The sequence below is a fragment of the Polyodon spathula genome, chromosome 2, assembly GCF_017654505.1.
Source record: "Polyodon spathula isolate WHYD16114869_AA chromosome 2, ASM1765450v1, whole genome shotgun sequence".
Lineage (NCBI taxonomy): Eukaryota > Metazoa > Chordata > Actinopteri > Acipenseriformes > Polyodontidae > Polyodon > Polyodon spathula.
Window position 1 is genome coordinate 7,144,142 of NC_054535.1, and position 20,782 is coordinate 7,164,923.

The 20,782-nt window shown below is 36.6% G+C and overlaps 1 protein-coding gene across 2 annotated transcripts in view; it reads right to left on the minus strand.

Moving 5' to 3' along the window:
- The window catches only part of LOC121329590 (gamma-aminobutyric acid receptor subunit gamma-1-like), a 50,789-nt gene extending 35,848 nt beyond the window's left edge, over positions 1-14,941 (minus strand). For both annotated transcript variants that reach the window (XM_041275249.1, XM_041275259.1), the window contains exon 1: positions 14,689-14,941. In XM_041275249.1, coding sequence (XP_041131183.1) covers positions 14,689-14,792 — 104 coding nt within the window. In that variant the 5' untranslated portion in view covers positions 14,793-14,941. The remainder of the gene's footprint in view (positions 1-14,688) is intronic.
- Between the last annotated feature and the right edge of the window lie 5,841 nt (positions 14,942-20,782).

The window sequence follows — 20,782 nt, forward strand, 5'->3', positions numbered from 1 at the left end:
TACACACTATCACACACAGCATCACACACAGCACAGCATCATACACACTATCACACACAGCATCATACACACTATCACACACAGCATCACACACAGCATTACAAAGCATCACACACAGCACAGCATCACACACAGCACCAGAAGTGAGTAGTTTTTCTGAGATTTACAATTATACTGTAAATTTACACACTTCACACACAGCACAGCATCATACACACTATCACACACTCTTCTGCTACACACAACAACAATCACACACACACACACACACACACACACAGCACACACACAGCACAGCATCACACACACTATCACACACAGCATCACACACAGCACAGCATCATACACACTACCACACACAGCATCACACACAGCACAGCATCATACACGCTACCACACACAGTATCACACACAGCACCACACACAGCACAGTTTCATACACACACAGCACACATCATACACACACACACAGCATCACACACACAGCATCATACACACTATCACACACACACATTATCACACACAGCACACAAACTATCACACACAGTATCATACACAGTATCACAGTCTACACTATCACACACAGCATCACACACAGCACAGTATCATACACACTACACACACAACACTATCACACACAGCATCACACACAGCACAGCATCATACACACTATCACACACACTACCACACACAGCATCATACACACTACCACACACAGTATCACACATAGTATCACACACAGCACAGCACCACACACACACTATCACACACAGTATCACACACAGCATCACACACAGCACAGCATCATACAAACTACCACACACAGTATTCATCACACACAGCATCACAAACAGCACAGCATCATACACGCTATCACACACACTCACACACAGCACAGCATCATACACACTATCACACACAACATCACACACAGTATCACACAGCATCACACACAGCACAGCATCATGAGTACATCTAGTCTGCTGCGTGCTGAACACACCTTCACTTCTCAAAGTACACTAGCAGCTCTTCTGCTACAGACAACAACAATACAACAAATAACACTTGTTGTACAACATATGAATCCAAATGAACATGTATTTATACTAAAGTAATACAAAAATGACTACAAAAGATTTAGAAGTGAGTAGTTTTTTGAAATTTACAATTATACTTTAAATTTACAGTATAATCGTAAATCTTGAACAACTACTCACTTTAAATCTTTTGTAGTCATTTTTGTATTACTTTAGTATAATTTGGATTCAATGTTGTTTTTTTTGACTTTATGTGAACGAAAAGACACAAAATAGCCATTTTCTCATTGGAAATAGTATATTTTGAATTTATCACTGTCCTGGTCACAAAAGCAAAGTTTGTGGGGAATAATAGCCATTTTCTATACTTTTGAGGCATAAGCAATTAGGAAATAACACTTACTACCCAGGAACAAAAATTGTGTTACATAGTGTAATCAAACCTACTAGTTTCAACAGAAATTCAGGATTCTTGCAAGCCCATGAATCAAGCTAAGTATGATAAGATTTTTTTTTTTTTTTAAGTAGGCTGCATTACTACTTTTTGTTGTTATTACGCGTAATATGTAAGTCTACCAATTTTTCTTGTCATCTTGCAGTTTTTGGATATGAAGACTTTTTTTTTTTTTGTTTGTTTGTTTTTGTTCTCTTCCCAATTAACAGTTAATTTCCTAGAAGTGTTTACTGTTGCTACATATTTAAAATTGTATTTAAAAAATTAATTTATTTTAGTCCACAAACACATTGAAAAATAGATATCCTATTTATTCTATTTTCTGATCTCTCTATGCTGCTGATCAAGCTTGAACCACATGTTTTATTGTGTTGGTTAGTAAATTTCAGTGATGGTCTCAATGGGTACATTTCCTGCTTAATTAAATACATAAATAAATACATTTTAAACAATGTTATTTATAGTTAAGGATAATAATAACAGCATCAGTAATAAAACTAATTTACTTTAGATGGAAATAGTAGTTGTATCAATTTAATATGTGTTAAAACCGAGACTAAGATACATTTTTTTAATCGCCTCAAAGCCCTAGTATTTACATAACATACCTAATTTAAGGAGATCCCTGGGCTTCAATCTTCGCTACCAGTTCATCAAAGAATGTTGTCATTTTTCGCATTACAAGTTTCCATGTCAAAGTTCCTGTTTCTTTTGTTTAAAATGTACTTTTTTTTTCAATGCTTTGTAGTTAAATTGCGTCTCAATTTTGTAGCATTAAGTGTTTTGTTTGACAAAACTTCCTGACAAATAATTCACTGGGGCTTGGGTCTCCCACAAACACTACCTCGTGTAGTAAATGAATCTATCCATTTATAACATAACTTACTGCACTCACTGAGTCGCCAACTTCGCTTGATGTGCATATAAAAAACACACTGGAGTACAAAGACGAGGTGGGTGGGAAGCAAATAAAATCATTACAAAATGATTGGAGAGTGTACAGGACTGTGATGTGTAAATTAAACGGGACTGGTGATGCACATTTATAGAATTTTGGTTAAATATGACAGCGTAAAGAACAGACTGTACACATTCTTTCCAGAAGTAGTGTTAAGAGAATTTCCTTTTGGCATATAGTCTTGTGAGATATTAAACTTGGCTGAATCAATAAACCCATATGATAACAGGGAGGTGAAATCGATCGATAGACCCTAGGTGACATTTCACCCCAAATAAGTTCAAGCAAACAATATATCCTCTTTATTTTCACCAGTTAAAATAACCACACAGCTTTAAAAATATTCTCCACGTCGCAGGACTGTCTGCAATGCTACAGGCGTATGAGGTTCAGCGTCCCTGACGATGTAGTTCCCTCAGGTTCATCATCTTAAAATATATATATATATATATATATATATATATATATATATATATATATATATATATATATATATATATATATATAACAAATAAAAAATAATAATAATTCTCAAAATATCTCTTACTTCCCCTAAATAAAATGTCAAAGAAATTGAAGCAACGGAGAAATCTATTTGCATTTGGATTTGGAAAATTCACACCCGGTCAACCCCATGAGAATGAGAATGTAACACAGGATGAGGAGGAGGGGTGTTAGTGTGTTAGACAGCTTGTCTATGACAGTAACTGAAAAATAAAGAAACGTTTTCACTTCCCTGGAATGTCTATATACTGTATTTACAGTATAACAGAGAATTTTGGCTGGTATTAAATTCGGCGGATTTGCTACCTTGGTAGACTTTGATGGTTTTTGAATTGCTGTTTTTCATTTAGCATGTTCACAAAGAAAAATGCCACAGTTTTAAATTTCTACTTTTAATTTAAAAACATTCAAATACATGTTTACTTCATGAAATCTGTCTTTTAAAACAGCATCTCATTTACAGTAACTTGATACAGCATCTACAATGTCAATGCAGCAACTTGGAGAAGAACAAAGAAAGCTTTCTAAAAATGAGTTACAGCCTTATCTTTATATAGTCCTTAATTTTAAAACAATTGGAAAAGATTAGTAGCTGCAGTACACTTTAACGATGGGCATGTGCTAACTCTCAGTTTTAAAATCTAGCTCTGGTTGATTGATATAACGCAGTGGAATGATCACAATATCATTAAGTAATTATAGGACTGTATTGCCATATATGTAGTCTTTAACAATAAAGCCAAAACAAAAATGGAATAGACTAGCAAGCACTGGCAAAATTAACTCACTTTTATACGGTGTAGAATTTTAACATATTGTTTAGTGATGTTGCGATAACCTGAATAGTACTAGTATCTACAAAAACAATCCAAAGCAAACTTGCTTTTTTTACACTTTCTAGCAAGTCTGGAATAAACTATTTTAGCTGTTACAGTACTTAATTAACCCCTTATAAAAAATAAGTCGTACAAGTACCACAGTAGCAGACGCAGTTTACTCTGCCTCGGAGTTCCAGATCGCATCATAATTTCCAGATTATCAAAATCTAATGACGGAAATGTCCGGTCTGCTTTTAATTTTTTCAAGTAAATTGGTTTCATCACTCACTGCCATTCTTACATTCACTTTGACATCTGACACGTTCTTTCCCTTGTCCAGCGTAGGCTTCTTTAACCTGTGTTGCATACCAGTCTGTCAGAGGCCGGGATCAATTACGGTATGCCACACTTTGATCGGTGGAAGAATTATTGGCGATCCAATCAAAACCGCCAACAAAGCCAAAATAAATTCCACGCCAAAATGTCCTGTTATACGGTATCTTCCCTGGTATTTGATTAATATAGTTAATCAAACTATATTAAGTAGCAGTGCATTTCATGCACACAGAAAATTGTTCCCTAGCATTAAACTATATTAAGTAGTAGTACATTTCATGCACACAGAAAATAGTTCCCTGGCATTTAATTATGTACCCACTTAATTTATAGAACATTCCGTTGGAATTGTTAAAAGTTAAAAGCCCACCACAAAAGCCCTCCCCTACAGTCAGAAAAGCTTTGAAATGCAGGGCCATTGTGTCACATGAGTGATTGCAATGGCATAATACACAGTTACTCTCAGGGTCGTTATAAGCAATAATGGACACCAGTCTCAATTATTATTTTTTTTAAATAAATAACTATAAATAAAATAACAGTTCATTCATTCCATTATTATCAATAATAAGGACAAAAAATGTACCTGTACAATTTAGTTAATGAAATCGTATCTGCTTATATCCATTTGTTTCTTAATATTTATAAATGTTGTAAGCATTATTATATAACACATGAGACAGAATAAATGTTCTAATATAACTCAAACACATTGGATTTACAGTGTTTTCCCATTTTACAAAACAAAACAAACGGTAAATGTACAGTAACCTGCAACTGATGGCATCTTTCTTAACTCTGTAAGTCCCTGCCTCTCTGGTTCTGCTTTCTGAATATCTCTGTCACAGTACTTTGCGCTCTTTCTTAATATTGCCAACAGCCGATAAGCAGCTCGGTATGTATATTGCTTTGGCTATAGTTTATGAAGCTTGCTTTGTTTAATTCAAATGAATGCAAAAGCTACAACAACAGGCTACCAATATCTGCAAGAGTGCGCTCCATCATATAAACACACTGCACCTAAAAAAGCTTTCTCGACTGGTGTATTGAAATGTCACTGATACATGCAGTTGACTGACACGCACGCAGCCCGCCTCTCTTAAAGGGGAATACACCAAAAAGCTGATTGCTATAATGCTTTCTTTCTGTTTCCATCGGGGAAGCTGCATTTGCTGCCAGTGCCATTACTCTCACAGCCTACTTTTAATATTTATTTATTTATTTAGTGGGGCGGTTAATTGATCAGGGAGGTTATGTGACGTTCCACTGTATATACATTTGTTTTGTTTTACTATTGTTTGAAACTCAATGTTAGTTCAGCATGTACAGTAAATCCGAGATGGACTTCCAGGTTAATAATGAGCATTAGGATTTTTAAAAAACTTGTTTTTTTTTTTAATTTGTTTCAAATGTCTTTAATTTAGGTTGAAAGCTCCTTAATAAAACCCACTAAGATTTGTTTCTCATTTTTATCTAAAAATACGTTTGACCATCCTAAGATTAGTTATGTCCCATCTCTTGTACAATCGGTGCTTTGATATTATATATGAGTCTGTATATGCTGCATCAAGAGGATTTGACAGTTCACAAATACTCTTTCCCTTAGGATTTATCTGCCATGTCGATGGCGGCATGATATGTTCTATAACAGGATTTGCGATGAAAACTACTACTTGCAGTTGCTGTCTGGCTTACAATGTCGTACATTTCAGTAAAAATCTGCTACATCGCAGCCCTGCAAAAGTGGTATGAAACCCACATTTTAATCTGTGAGGTGCCTGCAACTGCGATTCCCTGCAAATCGCTTTTTCATGAAACGGGCCCCTGGCTTTTAATAAATAAAAAAAAAAGTCAGTAAGTGACACCTACACTGACTTGGACTTCAAACAAATCAGTCATTCGATGAGGATTCTTATGCTATGCTGGCTCTGGAATACGATTTGACGTCCCTGGGCTGTATATCAAAACTTCTACATACTGTATTCAAAAGACCAGTTTGTATTGATTGATTTTTTACTTAAACACAATCCTGTAGTTTAATCTTGCCCCAGAGCTATCATTCCAGAATGTGTTTCAAATATTAACACACTTTCATGGACACATTCACCAAAGAAAATATCTAACTCAATCGAGCTAGTGGGGAAAAAAGCTTTCTCAAACAAGATACTAAAGGGTTATACATATCCAGCAGCTTAATGCAACTCTTACAAAATGGCATGAACTGAAGCATGCATCTGAATACAGCAACTCTTGGCCTGAGATTAACAATCAAACTTTTTTTTTTTTTTTTTTTTTTATCCTACATGCATGCATATTTCTGGTATTTTCGATCCGGTGGGAAGCTATTAGAGACCGGGCATATATTTGAAACTTTATGTTTAAGTTAACTTGGGAAAATAAATCACAAAAAACATTTACTATATATAAGAAACTGCAATCGCTCTCATAAACACTACCATATCCAGCTACCTGATCACACTTATTTAGCAAAGGTCACACAACCCCTAGAAGGAATCCCTCTTTATATTTTGAACCAAATTCTTGTAGACATGCGCTTGCCATAGTGCAACAGTCTATGATGAATGTTAGTCATCCAGCACATAACCCCTGTGGGTTGATGCTCAGAAAAAAATGAAATGTTCTGCATTTATATACATGCATCAAACAAACTAATACTCAGCAACAATGCTAATGTTAATGCACTAATATATGCATACTGTGCAACTACTGTACTACTTTCCTCTCTCTTCACCTTTAAATTACATTTAGAAAAAAACTTCAGCAAATTTCCTAAAAGCTATTTACAAAAAAGGTCATTAAGACTGCACCATTCATTTCAATTGGTTTAGCAGTGGATTTAATATTTGCAAGCTTCAGATTGATTGTACTTATCAATCTTGCCATTTCTGATTTACAGATGCCACTTAACTGGTTGTGTTAAAAGACCAATACATTTTATGTTGTGTTCATGTGCTAGACATTTCAATTCTCATTCTCATTGTGTTATTATGTAGTGCTGCTAGTTTATGAATTCTCTCATTTGAATTGAGAGTAATGCAATACGTTGGTGAAGATAAAATCAAGATTTTAACCACTGGAGAACTAGCCAATATCTTCTCTTTAGTTAGCATGGTTTTACACCTGATAGGACTATCAGTACTTAACAATTCAGTACAGTTTACCTAACAGACTTGTGAATAGTGGAAAGCAGCTCACATTATTCTAACTGTATTAAATCTTTAAAAAAATGTTAGCAATGTATTTTTGTTTTTATGTCCTTTTATAAATTACATTTTAAAAAATGGCGCAAACTTAAATAAAAGTAGCGCATTTCTTTGAATTTAAGACGTCCAAATTTCCTTCCTTCAATTTGAGGGAAAAATAAAACATCGAATGAAGATACTGGAGGCAGTTTGTGGTCTCTGCTATCACACAGAGCATTATAGTTATGTGTTGCTTCTCATTTCTAGTCGTGATTACTTGAACCTGCTGTTCTCCCTTTCTGTGAACTGTGGTTCTTGGCATGTCAAAAAATAAGGAGGGGTCTGATGAGCATTCCCAATCTGTCCAAGCTGGTACTGTTAGAACTAAGCCTAATAATGAAAAGCTGAAATTAAAAAGAACACTTCAAATTCCCCAGAATGCTAATGCCGCTTCTTGAAAACAGCCGTCTATATGTCATGGATGATTAGAGATTGGCAGTGAGGTATTTGTTAGTCTTTTCTCGGCAGTAAGTCACATTCCTGTTTGTGTACTTGGGTAGTCACCACTTTTGTTGGCGACTTTAATACACGCATCACTATAGTGTACTCACACTTAAGACGCAGGTAATTTTACAGAAGAAAAAAATAGTTTAAATTTGAAGGAATATGGTAAATACAACCTCCAGGGGTACATTTTTTCCAAAAGTATGTGCCTTAGTAACACAAAGTTAAGGGAGAGTTTTAAAGAATGTTTATAAACATTCGATTATGCCAAAGAGCCAGACAGATAATAAGCTGATACTACCTTTCTAAAGTTTAAAATGAAGTGGTAACTTAATTTAATCAATAATAATGGTCAGTAAAAACAGTCCTTCAACATAACGTTCCTTAAAATAGACATGATACTGACAATACAGTCGCAGTCAAAAGTACTGGCATTGAATTTAATTGTTTTGTATTCTGATTTCCATGAGTGCACCTCATCGCTACAAAAGGGCAATTAAACAAACGGCAAAATGCGCCGCTGTTTCTCTTGCTACACAGAGTTGGAAAATCACCCAAAATCAGACATAAGTCGCAGAGCAGTTTGGTTTTCCCCATTCATAGAGGCTTGCCGTAGTTCAGGAGCAAGGCTCAGCTCGCAACACTAATCCTACTGGTTCCTCAACCTATATAGTCCAGGCTCACCTTCCAATACTTGTTTTGCAAGCCTTTCTCCTCCTCCTCCTCCTCCTCACCGCCTCCTTTGCAACTGTATCTCCCTTCTGGGAGCCGGTGGTCCTCCATCACCTGGCCTTGGTGACCTTTAACCGACGTCGGAGGTCGCACCTCATACGAGGGCAGCTCCTATCGGTCCAGAAGGTGAGATCCTGGGCCAAACAATCAATCATCCCACACCACATTTTACATCTTATAATGCTGAGCTTTGATCTTTGAATGGTGAGTTGCTTCACAATTCTGTTAAATAATGTGCATGTCTTGTATACTGCTGCTGCATTTTGTAACGTGTACAGGAGAGCAAAACATTATATATATATATATATATATATATATATATATATATATATATATATATATATATATATATATGTATATATATATATATCCCAATAAAGTAGTCCCAGTAAATTAATTTAATTAAAACATGTAAAAGAAAGTACATCTGTATTTTTGATACTGTTGACATTGCCATTGAAAGATGCACCAGGGGGCAGAGTTGAGACAACACTAAGTCTTTTTTTTTGTTTGCTTGAGCGGAACAGATGGGAGGAATAAAAAAAATAAAAATTCAACGGCGTCTCAGGTTTCAGTAATTTTTCAAGGTCTGTGTCAGAGAGGAGTGGATAATGTGCATTATTGTCTTTTTGGTGTTTTTCTTTAGTGTTTAAAAACTGCTACAAATATATGATTTGAAGTGACAAAATCGGGGTGAGGGAGTATAAAGACAGCAATTTGTTTTGCTATCGTCCAGATCAATTAATTAATTGTTCAATTAATTGTTCTTCATCCAAATCGGCATGTCTGTTTACTACTTTTGGGAGTTTTTTTCTGGTAATTGGTCACTCAGTTTTATAGCTTTACTGTACATCTAGAACTGTAAACAAGATGACTACCGTTGCTTTAAATTCTCTGAGGCAGTGCACTGATTTCGAATATGTGACAAGGCGGCAACTGTCCATATCCATCTAATATACAGACAGCTGGAATATTGCTCAACCAATCACATTGAAGTTTATGAACATACACTTGCCTACTGTTTTGATTTTACTTATTTTGTTATTTTCATATGTTGATGCACATGCGTCATGACAAGTAATACATATGTATTTATTTATTGATTGATTCATATAGTGTCTACCACCGTCTAAAGAACACTTCAGCTATAAGAACACTTTGATTGCTTCCCAGGGGATGTTCTCTTAGCCGCAGAGTAGGGGTGTGCGATAATACCAATATACCGGCATTTTGCAAATTCATTAGGCAATACAGTAACCGAAATTTGAATAACATTACCTGCATTTTTGCTTAAACTAATTCAGGGAACCATCTACTGGAAAACGACGGCTATTATCTCACGAGATAATCACTTCCTGTGAGAACTTGTAATACGAGCTGTGCTAACACAAAAGAAAATCTGTCAGAAGCACACAGATATTTTGAGCTGCTTAAATTCTGCAAGTGTGGAATCATTCCCTGATTAAAAAAAAAAAAAAAAAAAAAAAAAAAAAACCTAAAACTGACGGCTGTATAGCATCAAACATTACAGTATGTTGTTTATGCAAGGCTGGAGTAAAATAGGCTGGCGGTACCACCAACCTTACATACAGTGGTGTAGTCCTACATCTTAAAGTACTGGAACGCCAATTACAATATAGATTTTTCTAAAACTAATTATACAAATTCACATTTTATTTGTACATTGAACTTGAGGTAACATTTAATAGGTACAGCATGCATCTCACGTGTGACTTTTAGGCTACTCCCCCTTGATCAGTGGTGCTTTTCCAGCCACACTTGGCTTTTTGAAAGCATCTAGCAGGTAAATGTTGTTCTTGTGGTTTTATAATTTCTTGGCTATTTTTATCATACATGTTTTTTCTATAGCTAATACCTTTCGAGACTTACTCTTGATGCAGAGTACTACAGTCATCATGATCATATAGTGCAGGAGGCGACAGATATCAAACGTCCTCGCGACGCTGTCTTTTTTTTTTATGAATGCTTAATGCATTTGCACGTCAATACAAACTAACAGTGGTTAAATTATTTGAACACCAAGTCACGGCAAAATTGACAATGCAATTTAATAGGGGGTGTTTTTTTCTGATAGAAGATAGTCAGTCCTTTTACAGTTCATGGAACTGTAACTTTATAGGCCTATATATATATATATATATATATATATATATATATATATATATATATATATATATATATATATATATATATTATATATATATATAATATTCCCCCCGACCTACCGCATTTACCGCAATAAATAAATAATAAACAGCAGTTCTGGTACTGTAAGTTGCGAGAAAAAAATGAGCAAAGCAGATTCATAAATAAATAGTTTACAACATTAATTACCGGTATTTAAAAAAAAAAATATATATAGTACTTATGTATGCTGTTGAAATATATTTTACATCTTAAAAGCACGGTCAGTCATTCATTCCACTCCCAGTGTCCCTGCACTGATTGATATATGAAGCACATTTAAACCTGTGTTTAGAGCCACAATCACAGGATGCACTTTTGAAAAACATGTTTAATACAAAATGAAAACAAATACATTATTAAAAATAAACATTTTTAAATTACATTTAAAATCAATGTTTTTAGAGAATTTAAAATAGCTGTCAAACCAGCACTGCTTTTCTATTTTTCAAACTGGGAGCACATGCTGTACTTTTCTCCTAGGTTGTTTACTGGCTATATATTAGGGGCTATATATATATATATATATATATATATATATATATATATATATATATATATATATATATATATATATATATATATATATATATATATCAGTACTGTGCAAAAGTTTTAGGCAGGTGTGAAAAAATGCTGTAAAGTAAGAATGCTTTCAAAAATAGACATGTTAATAGTTTATATTTATCAATTAACAAAATGCAAAGTGAGTGAACAGAAGAAAAATCTAAATCAAATCAATATTTGCCTTCAAAACAGCATCAATTCTTCTAGGTACACTTGCACAAAGTTTTTGAAGGAACTCAGCAGGTAGGTTGGCCCAAACATTTTGGAGAACTAACCACAGTTCTTCTGTGGATTTAGGCAGCCTCAGTTGCTTCTCTTTCTTCATGTAATCCCAGACAGACTCGATGGTGTTGAGCTCAGGGCTCTGTGGGGGCCATACCATCACTTCTAGGACTCCTTGTTCTTCTTTACGCTGAAGATAGTTCTTAATGACTTTCGCTGTATGTTTGGGGTCGTTGTCATGCTGCAGAATAAATTTGGGGCCAATCAGATGCCTCCCTGATGGTATTGCATGATGGATAAGTATCTGCCTATACTTCTCAGCATTGAGGAGACCATTAATTCTGACCAAATCCCCAACTCCATTTGCAGAAATGCAGCCCCAAACTTGCAAGGAACCTCCACCATGCTTCACTGTTGCCTGCAGACACTCATTCGTGTACCGCTCTCCAGCCCTTCGTCGAACAAACTGCCTTCTGCTACAGCCAAATATTTCAAATTTTAACTCATCAGTCCAGAGCACCTGCTGCCATTTTTCTGCACCCCAGTTCCTGTGTTTTCGTCCATAGTTGAGTCGCTTGGCCTTGTTTCCACGACGGAGGTATGGCTTTTTGGCCGCAAGTCTTCCATGAAGGCCACTTCTGACCAGACTTCTCCGAACAGTAGATGGGTGTACCAGGGTCCCACTGTTTTCTGCCAATTCTGAGCTGATGGCATTGCTGGACATCTTCAGATTGCGAAGGGAAGTAAGCATGATGTGTTTTTCATCTGCTGCAGTATGTTTCCTTGGCTGACCACTGCGTCTACGGTCCTCAACGTTGCCCATTTCTTTGTGCTTCTTCAAAAGAGCTTGGACAGCACATCTGGAAACCCCTGTCTACCTTGAAATTTCTGCCTGGGAGAGACCTTGCTGATGCAGTATAATTACCTTGTGTCTTGTTGCTGTGCTCAGTCTTGCCATGGTGTATGACTTTTGACAATAAACTGTCTTCAGCAACCTCACCTTGTTAGCTGAGTTTGGCTGTTCCTCACCCAGTTTTATTCCTCCTACACAGCTGTTTCTGTTTCAGTAAATGAATGTGTTTCAACCTACATATTGATTTGATTATCATTAGCACCTTTCTGGTATAATTGTTTAATCATACACCTGACTATATGCCCACAAAATCCCTGACTTTGTGCAAGTGTACCTAGAAGAACTGATGCTGTTTTGAAGGCAAAGGGTGGTCACACCAAATATGAATTTGATTTTGATTTTTCTTCAGTTCACTCACTTTGCATTTTGTTAATTGATAAATATAAACTATTAACATGTCTATTTCTGAAAGCATTCTTACTTTATAGCATTTTTTCACACCTGCCTAAAACTTTTGCACAGTACTGTATATATATATATATATATATATATATATATATATATATATATATATATATATATATATATATATATATATATATATATATATATATATATATTGCAATACAATACTTTTTCCAAATTATAATTACTTGCAATAGTATTTTAATCCATTTAATATTATCTGGCATTAACTTCAATTTAGCAGACTAGTCTATTTCTTCCTGGTTATTGAGCTCTTTTTTTTGGTGTGGGGTGGGGGTTATGGGTAATTTAGGATTTCACAGGCAGTAATGTCATCTGGTATATTACTAGGGTTTCTTCCTATAGCTGGCATAATACTCAGAAACTGTGTTTATCATGTGTGCTTACTGGTGATCCCCTTTTTCCAGTTGGTCTACTCAATACAAATGTTGGTGGGAAGTGGCCTACTTATTGATCCTTGTAACCATTTTAAAAATATTTATTAAAAGCAATCTGTTGCTCAGCAAACCTATCAACCTAAAGTAAATCCAGACTGTATGACCTTTCTGTCTCTGTCAGCGTAACAGGGTGGCGCCCCCAGCTCAAAATGAGCACCTTGTCGTCAGGGGTTGCAATTGGTAACGGCAGTGCATCGCTGAACACTGCATGTGCATCGGTGAAAATCTTTTGTAATCAATAAATGTCGTTTGAAATAAATAACCTGTTTTGTTTTCATGGTTAAACAATTCAATATTTGCATCATTAGATTTAATTTATAGATGTGTTTATTATCATAGAACGTAGAACCTTATACTTCATTGCAGACTTGCATTCCGTTACAATCAAGTATAGGATAATTATTTTGCAAAGTACTGATGTGGCAATACACTGCAATATTGTATTAGGCTTTTTTTAAGGAAAGAAGCTGGCTCTACAGTTAGTGTTACTTAGTTTCGTTTTAAACTTGCATTTATTATTCTGATGATTTAAAAACATGTTGTTAATACTGTAACGTGATATGAGTTATTTGAAAATGCATGTTGCCATGGCGATTCAAGCAAAAAACTCCTGCGCTGCATACAGGCTTAGAATGAGTCAACCGTTCCGCAAGGCATGTCGAGATGATTTTTTTTTTTTTTTTTTTTTTGCATCTGTTCATTTCCTTACCTGCCCAGCAAATCTGCTGTCCTTTAGTGCTTACCCAAATTATATACATGCAAAACTAACATTTAAACCTACTTGATACAACAAATGCATTATAATGAGGAATTGCAGAATGACAATTAAATTTAATAAACACATAAACTACATACTAATATTATTCTGACTAATATTATTCTGTCCTTGATTGCAATGCAATGTTTCGATTGTATTAAGTTATACTCAATAAACGAAACAAGATTAATGTTCATATAAAAAAAAAAAAAAAAAAAAAAAAATCTTTCCTTACTGCACGGTACATTGGCATATTATGATTGTGTTTACAGTAACTTAGGACTATTCATTTTACAGTACATGGTTTATAAGTACTTTGTCAAAATAGTCAAATTTGTATTGGGATAATGTGGTATCATACAGAATTTTCTCGGCAATTAAACAGCATGGTTTTGTCATTTGTAATTGTCACAGCAGTACTAGACTTCTATATACGGTCATTAATATTCGTGAAGGTTTTGCAACGTAACAAAAATGCGCAACTCAGCTCCGTGCGATGCTCAACTGTTCCAGACCCAATGACACAACGTACATATTCATTACCACTGAGAACGATCATGTCAAATGCCATTCATTACATTTTGTTTTGTTTTGTTTGTTCTTGGTCTGACTTACCATCCACTGAGTCCAAGATAAGCCAGCAGCCACATAATCAACCCTGCCCTTCTGCATAGAAACGGTGGAAGAACCAAAACAAATCTAGCTCTCTCGGAATCCATGATCTATCTGTATCTTTATTTATCTTTTAGTAAGCTACTTGTTTAGTATATATATATATATTTTTTTTTTTCTTTTTTTCTTGACATATAATATGGGAAAGTATTCCTCCTCCACTTCCCAAACAGTACCAATGCAATTCAGATGGAAGCACGACGATGTAAAGATTGACAGCACAGTTTGCCAATCAGTGCATTCGATTGTTGCATACATTATTTTATTAAGAATTTGCTCCAATAAGGTATTGAAATTACCAAGACTTCCTGCTTAAAAGAAAACAGCTGCTTGAAGAAGTTAAACATTAATGTATACCGTGATACTGCGTCTATAGCAACAATCGGTAACATTTTACAACGGGCAGACATTTCTCTTCTGAAATTGATCTATTTTAACAAAACGTTTTTGTTTTTTTTTTTTTTTTTTTTTTTTTTTTTTTTTTTTTTTTTTTTTTTTGCACAGCAGGTTATGTTTTTACTGTATGAACATTAAAAAAAAAAAAAAAAAAACAGGCAAATCAGGCACTGTACATTATTGTATCGCTGATATTATTTATTTAGGTATATGATTGCAGAGTTACTGACTGAGTCCTGTGCAGCAATACTTATTTTTTATTTGTCATTTATTTATTTATTTGTTTATTTGTGTGTGTGGGTTGGTGTTTCCAAGGTTTACCAACATTAAATAATGTGTTGTGTGTTTTTTTTTTTTTTTTTTTTTTTTTTTTTTTTTTTTCTATTTTTTACGAGATAGGAGAATAATTTCTGAACAGCTTATTGGATTGAATTGAAACGGTGTTTAGTGCTTCATAATTGCAGATTGTTATAGCCCCTAAACACTGAAGACTGCCTACATTTTTGTTTTTGTATGGGTGCAGTTCTTGCATTCAGATGTTACCATGGTGATTTTAACATTATATTTGGAATCACAAGCACTAAGGCTTCCTGGTTCTAATAAAAACATTTTACTGGCTTTCCTACTGTAAATGAGTATTTATTAGAGCAACATTAAGATGCAGCTTAGAGTTTTTTTTTGTGGCTGTTTAAAAAGAATGACTATATATATATATATATATATATATATATATATATATATATATATATATATATATATATATATGGCAGCAGTCTTGATGTTGTTAAACTACAAGTCGCAGTATTGATGTTGTTTAATATCGATAATAATTACCATAGTGCCACATCGGGGAATAAAAAATAAATAACTCACATACCCTCACAGATACATACTTTTTATTGCTAATACTTCTAAAAATACAAACGCAGTATAATCAAGTTTATTTTATATTAAGATACAACAAACCCTATACATATCATTGTCATTCTTGTAGTCGTGAGTTAGCATTTACATGCAGCATCTGAAGATTCAATTATTTCCAGATTGGCTAGAAAGTCTGTGCACAAAACTTGATGCTGATATTGGACTCCTCTCACCAAGATAAGCATCAACTAAGACATAGCTTCTTTTACTAATGTGATCCATCTATGTTTCCTTCCATGTTATGATATAGATATCCTTTTGTCTGCTGTTGATGGCTGAAGTGTAATTCTGGCTGCAGGGATCAGCCTATTTTGCCTACTTGGTGCATCAATACACACAATGGCTGCAATGCTGGCTCCAGGGATCAACCACAGTGTAGTCTCCCTAGCGCATCAGTATGACAACTATCTAGACTGAGCTGAGTAGTGTATTCTCTGGGGTCTTCAAGTGGGCATCTTCCATTCAAGGTGTTTCGTCGACTACCCCACAACACCTTAACAGGGCTTGACAGTGATTCTAGCATCCCAGCATTCACCCCCTCTCTGTTCCCCACTCAGCTCCCAGCTTACCTACCTTCCTTTACATCAACATTGTTATCTTTCTACTGTGCTTGAGGTCCTCAACCAGAACCTTTTCATCTCAGTCAGAGCCAGTTGCTGCTTCTCTCTGCTGCGTCAGATAAGTTCTTCACTATGCGTCGCAACTGAGAAACCTGCTTGTGAAGTGTGCCACAAATCCTTGACAACCCACCTCCACTGGGTAAACCTGGACTCTCAACCTTCGCTGTTCTGCTTTCGTACACCTCATCCACACCATCCTCCCATGGCACTGTTAGTTCTACCAAGTGAAGAAGTCATGCTGATCCAGACCACAAGACAATATCAGGTTGAAGTTAGTGATGGTAATCTGAGGTGGGGAAATAAGCCATTGTCCAACATCTGCCAGCATTTTCCAGTCTCTAGCAGCTTCCAGTTGTCCTAGATGAGTTTTGGTCTTAATACCTGGATGGAGGAATGTTGTTCTTCATGTGTCATATATTGCTGGCATTGGTGTCAACCTTTTGGTCATATGCTGCACTTGTCTTCCAATGCTAAGGTCAAACATTGCAGCACCTGGTCATGACCCCAAGTAACCCGTCCTTGGCAAAGACCCACCTTGTCTTAGCATGTCTCTTAATGTAACTGGTGATGAACACAAAGGACACCGTAGATCCTCTCCTACCCATAGATTAAAGTTCTATGGTGATGGGAGACCATCCTATGTTGTCCTGATGAAGAAACTGATCCTACTCTCTTCCACTGTCCATAGATCTCACCAGCCGATCTTGTGTTGTTCCACACTTTCCAATCTTGTCCTTTATCTGTACTTGGCCTGGGAAACTGCCTTTATGCACCTCATCCTCTCCTGCTTTTGCACCTCATTGACTACCAGCTTATTCCGTTGAGCTGGGGCTGCTTTATGCCATATAGGAGGCCCTGAACTGAGACCAAGGCCTCCTCTTCCATGCTGTACTTGCCCCATGATATCACTGATACAAAGGGCAGCCTTTGCATCTTCCACAGCTTTCTTTGCTGCCCACTTTCTTCCAGTTTTCAACACAGGTGCTGCCTCCCTCATACATTCACCATGTGACTCTACCAATGTCAATTCCAATCAAAGTTTGGCGTACTTAAACTTCTCGGTTAGAGCTGAGACTGGCAGCTGCAATATCCCTTTACCACAGAATCCCACCCTGCTGAGGCAGCATGAAACTCCTAACCATTGTATAGACCCTTAATATTAATATTCAGGAGGTAGCGGAAGTGGGCTCTGTGCCCTCGTAAACTTCCGGTTTGTTGCTGAAGAGTGAAAATGGACAGCGTCGGGTGTTCTGTATGACATGGTGCAAACCCATTTTCAAATGTAAAGGTTTTCAGGTTTCTGAAGGATACCTCAATGAGAGAGTCGTAGATTTCCACTGTTAAACAGAAGGATGGGTGCGACAATCAATTTCAGAATATGTAGCCTGCACTTCATCTCATGTATACTTTATTAAAATTATGAAATGTGTCTGTCTGTCTAGCAGACTAGTCCAGAGAAACCTGGTAACCGGCTTTATGAAGGACAGGCCATGTCCTAGAAGGCAGAGGGTCACCAATTGTGCGCCACCCCCTGGGAACTCCCGGCCATGATCAGCGATAGCATAACCTGGACTCGAACCAGCGATCCCCAGGCTATGGGGCGCATTCTCCACTCCACGCAGAGTGCCTTATGAATGCCATTTTGCCTTTGACAGACATGATGGAAGACAATGTGTGTGGAGACGTTGTTGTGAATGTTATGCTGACTGTTGCATTGTTCAAGCCAGTCTGGGGAGCGGTGGAAGTATATTGATGTGGGGATGAATCTCCTTTAACACAAGGACGCCTTTGGTGCAGATTGATTGGGCAACCTTACTGCTCAGCGATACATTGACGAAGTCCTTGAGGCAACAGTTTTTCCATTCCGGCAAGCCAATCTGAAAGTGTCAATTTTCCAACAGGACAATACAAGACCACACAGTGCTAGGATTGCAATTGCATGACTTCAAGAAAACAATGTTGAGGTCTTGCCATGGCCATCTGTTTCTCCTGACCGGAGTTCAATAGAACTGTCTGTGGGACCAAATCGCCATTTTGTATTTTGTGTTTTTGTGGTTTTATATTTATGGTGGGGAGTGAAGACTAACTCCCCCCCCCCCCCCCCCCCCCCAGTAAGAGAAATAAGACTGATAGTGAAAATTTCAAGGAAGTATGAACTTCAGGTCATTCAAATATATACAACTACAACAAGCTATTCGGATAAAGGAGTTGAAGATTTTTCTGAAGTAGTACAAGAACTACATGAAAATGGGAACAGCCACTATAAGTTAATCAATTTAAATGCCAAAAATAGGAGCCCAACATGAAGACGAGATTTAGGTCAGGAAATTTGGACATGGCTACAGGAACGAGAGGGGTGAATTTGCAGAGAACAAGAACTTATTCATCATGAATACCTTCTTCCAGATGAAACCCATCAGGATGTGGACATGGAGAGGACCCAGCAGAGTTAAGAATGAAATTCTGAAATTGACTACATACTCAACAACAAGAAGCACACCGTACAAGATGTCTCAGTACTAAACAATTTGAACACAGAAGTGACCACAGACATGCAAGATGCAAAATACACCTAAACACAGCAATGGAGAGAGCGAAACTCATGATGGCTAAATCCAACACAGTCAAAGTAGAAATGCTCCAGAAGCAAAGCCCTTTGTTTCAACTGGAAGTGAACAATAGATACAGCAAAAAACATTGCTGGAACACAGAGTATAAAATGCGACCAGAAGATCATGCAAGACATAAAAGATCTCAAGAAAAGAAGGGAAATGAAACAAACAGCAGCTCTGAAGTCAAAGATTGAATACTTTGAGCTCTGCAAGACAATGAAATCACATTACTGAGGATATAAGGTCATTTAACTGTAGGTTGGTAGAGAAAACTATTGAAATCAACTGAAGTATGAAGAAAGCAAAACAAATACTAATTGCTGGGAAAAAATATTTTAGCAGTCAAACAAGAGGATGCGACTGCCATCAAGAACCGCAAATTGATTTTGAAGAGAGTCGAAGACTTTTATAGAAAATTATATCAAGATGAAAAGAGCAATGTACATTACCAGTCAAAAGTTTTAGAACACCTCCATTTTTCCAATTGTTATTGAAATGTACACAGTTTAATATCTCATTGTACTCTGAAATTAAAGCATAGAACAAATAAACAATTGGAGATAAAAAAAGAAATCATGGAATCGTTTTGTTTAACAAAATTTAGTCAAAATTTTTGACTCATCAAAGTAGCCACCTTTTGCAGATATAACAGCCAAACACAATCGTGGCATTCTTTCTACAATGGAAATCAAATATTGTTCGGAAAGTTCTTCCCAACACTGTTGCAGAAGTTCCCTCAAATGTGTTGCACTTGTAGGTTGCTTTGCTTTCACCCGTCTGTCCAGGTCATCCCAAACCAGTTCAATGGGGTTTAAGTCTGGAGACACTGCTGGCCATTTCATGATTTGAAGCCTACCATTTTGTTATTTTCTTCTAAGGTAGTTCTGACATAGCCTGGAGGTATGTTTTGGGTCAATATCTTGCTGTAGGATGAACCCCTGACCAACTAGGCGTAAACCAGAGGATATTGCATGGTGCTGCAAAATGCTGTGGTAGCCGTTTTGGTTCACGGTGCCACTCACTCTGTGCAAGTCGCCAACTCTGGATCCAGCAAAAGAGCCCCAGACCATCACGTTTCTTCCTCCATGTTTGACAGTTGGTGTCACACACCGAGGAACCATCCTTTCGCCTACTCGATGGCGTACAAAAACCCTGCGTGATGAACCGAAGATTTCAAATTTTGATTCACTGGTCCATAAGATCTTCTTCCAGTCTTCAGTAGCCCACTGGCGGTGCTTCATGTCCCAGGCAAGCCTCTTTTTCTTATTTTGCCATCTTAGCAATGGCTTTCTTACTGCCACTCGACCTGTCAAACCTGCAGCTTGAAGTCTTCTCTTCACAGATGAAACTGAGACTTGCTTACTTCAACCAGTGTTAAGCTGTGCTTGAAGCTGTTATCCTGTGAGTCGCCTATCACGCAAGCAGTTGACTCTCAGAAACTTGTCTTCTGATTCTGTTGTGGCTTTGGGTCTGCCAGACCGCTTC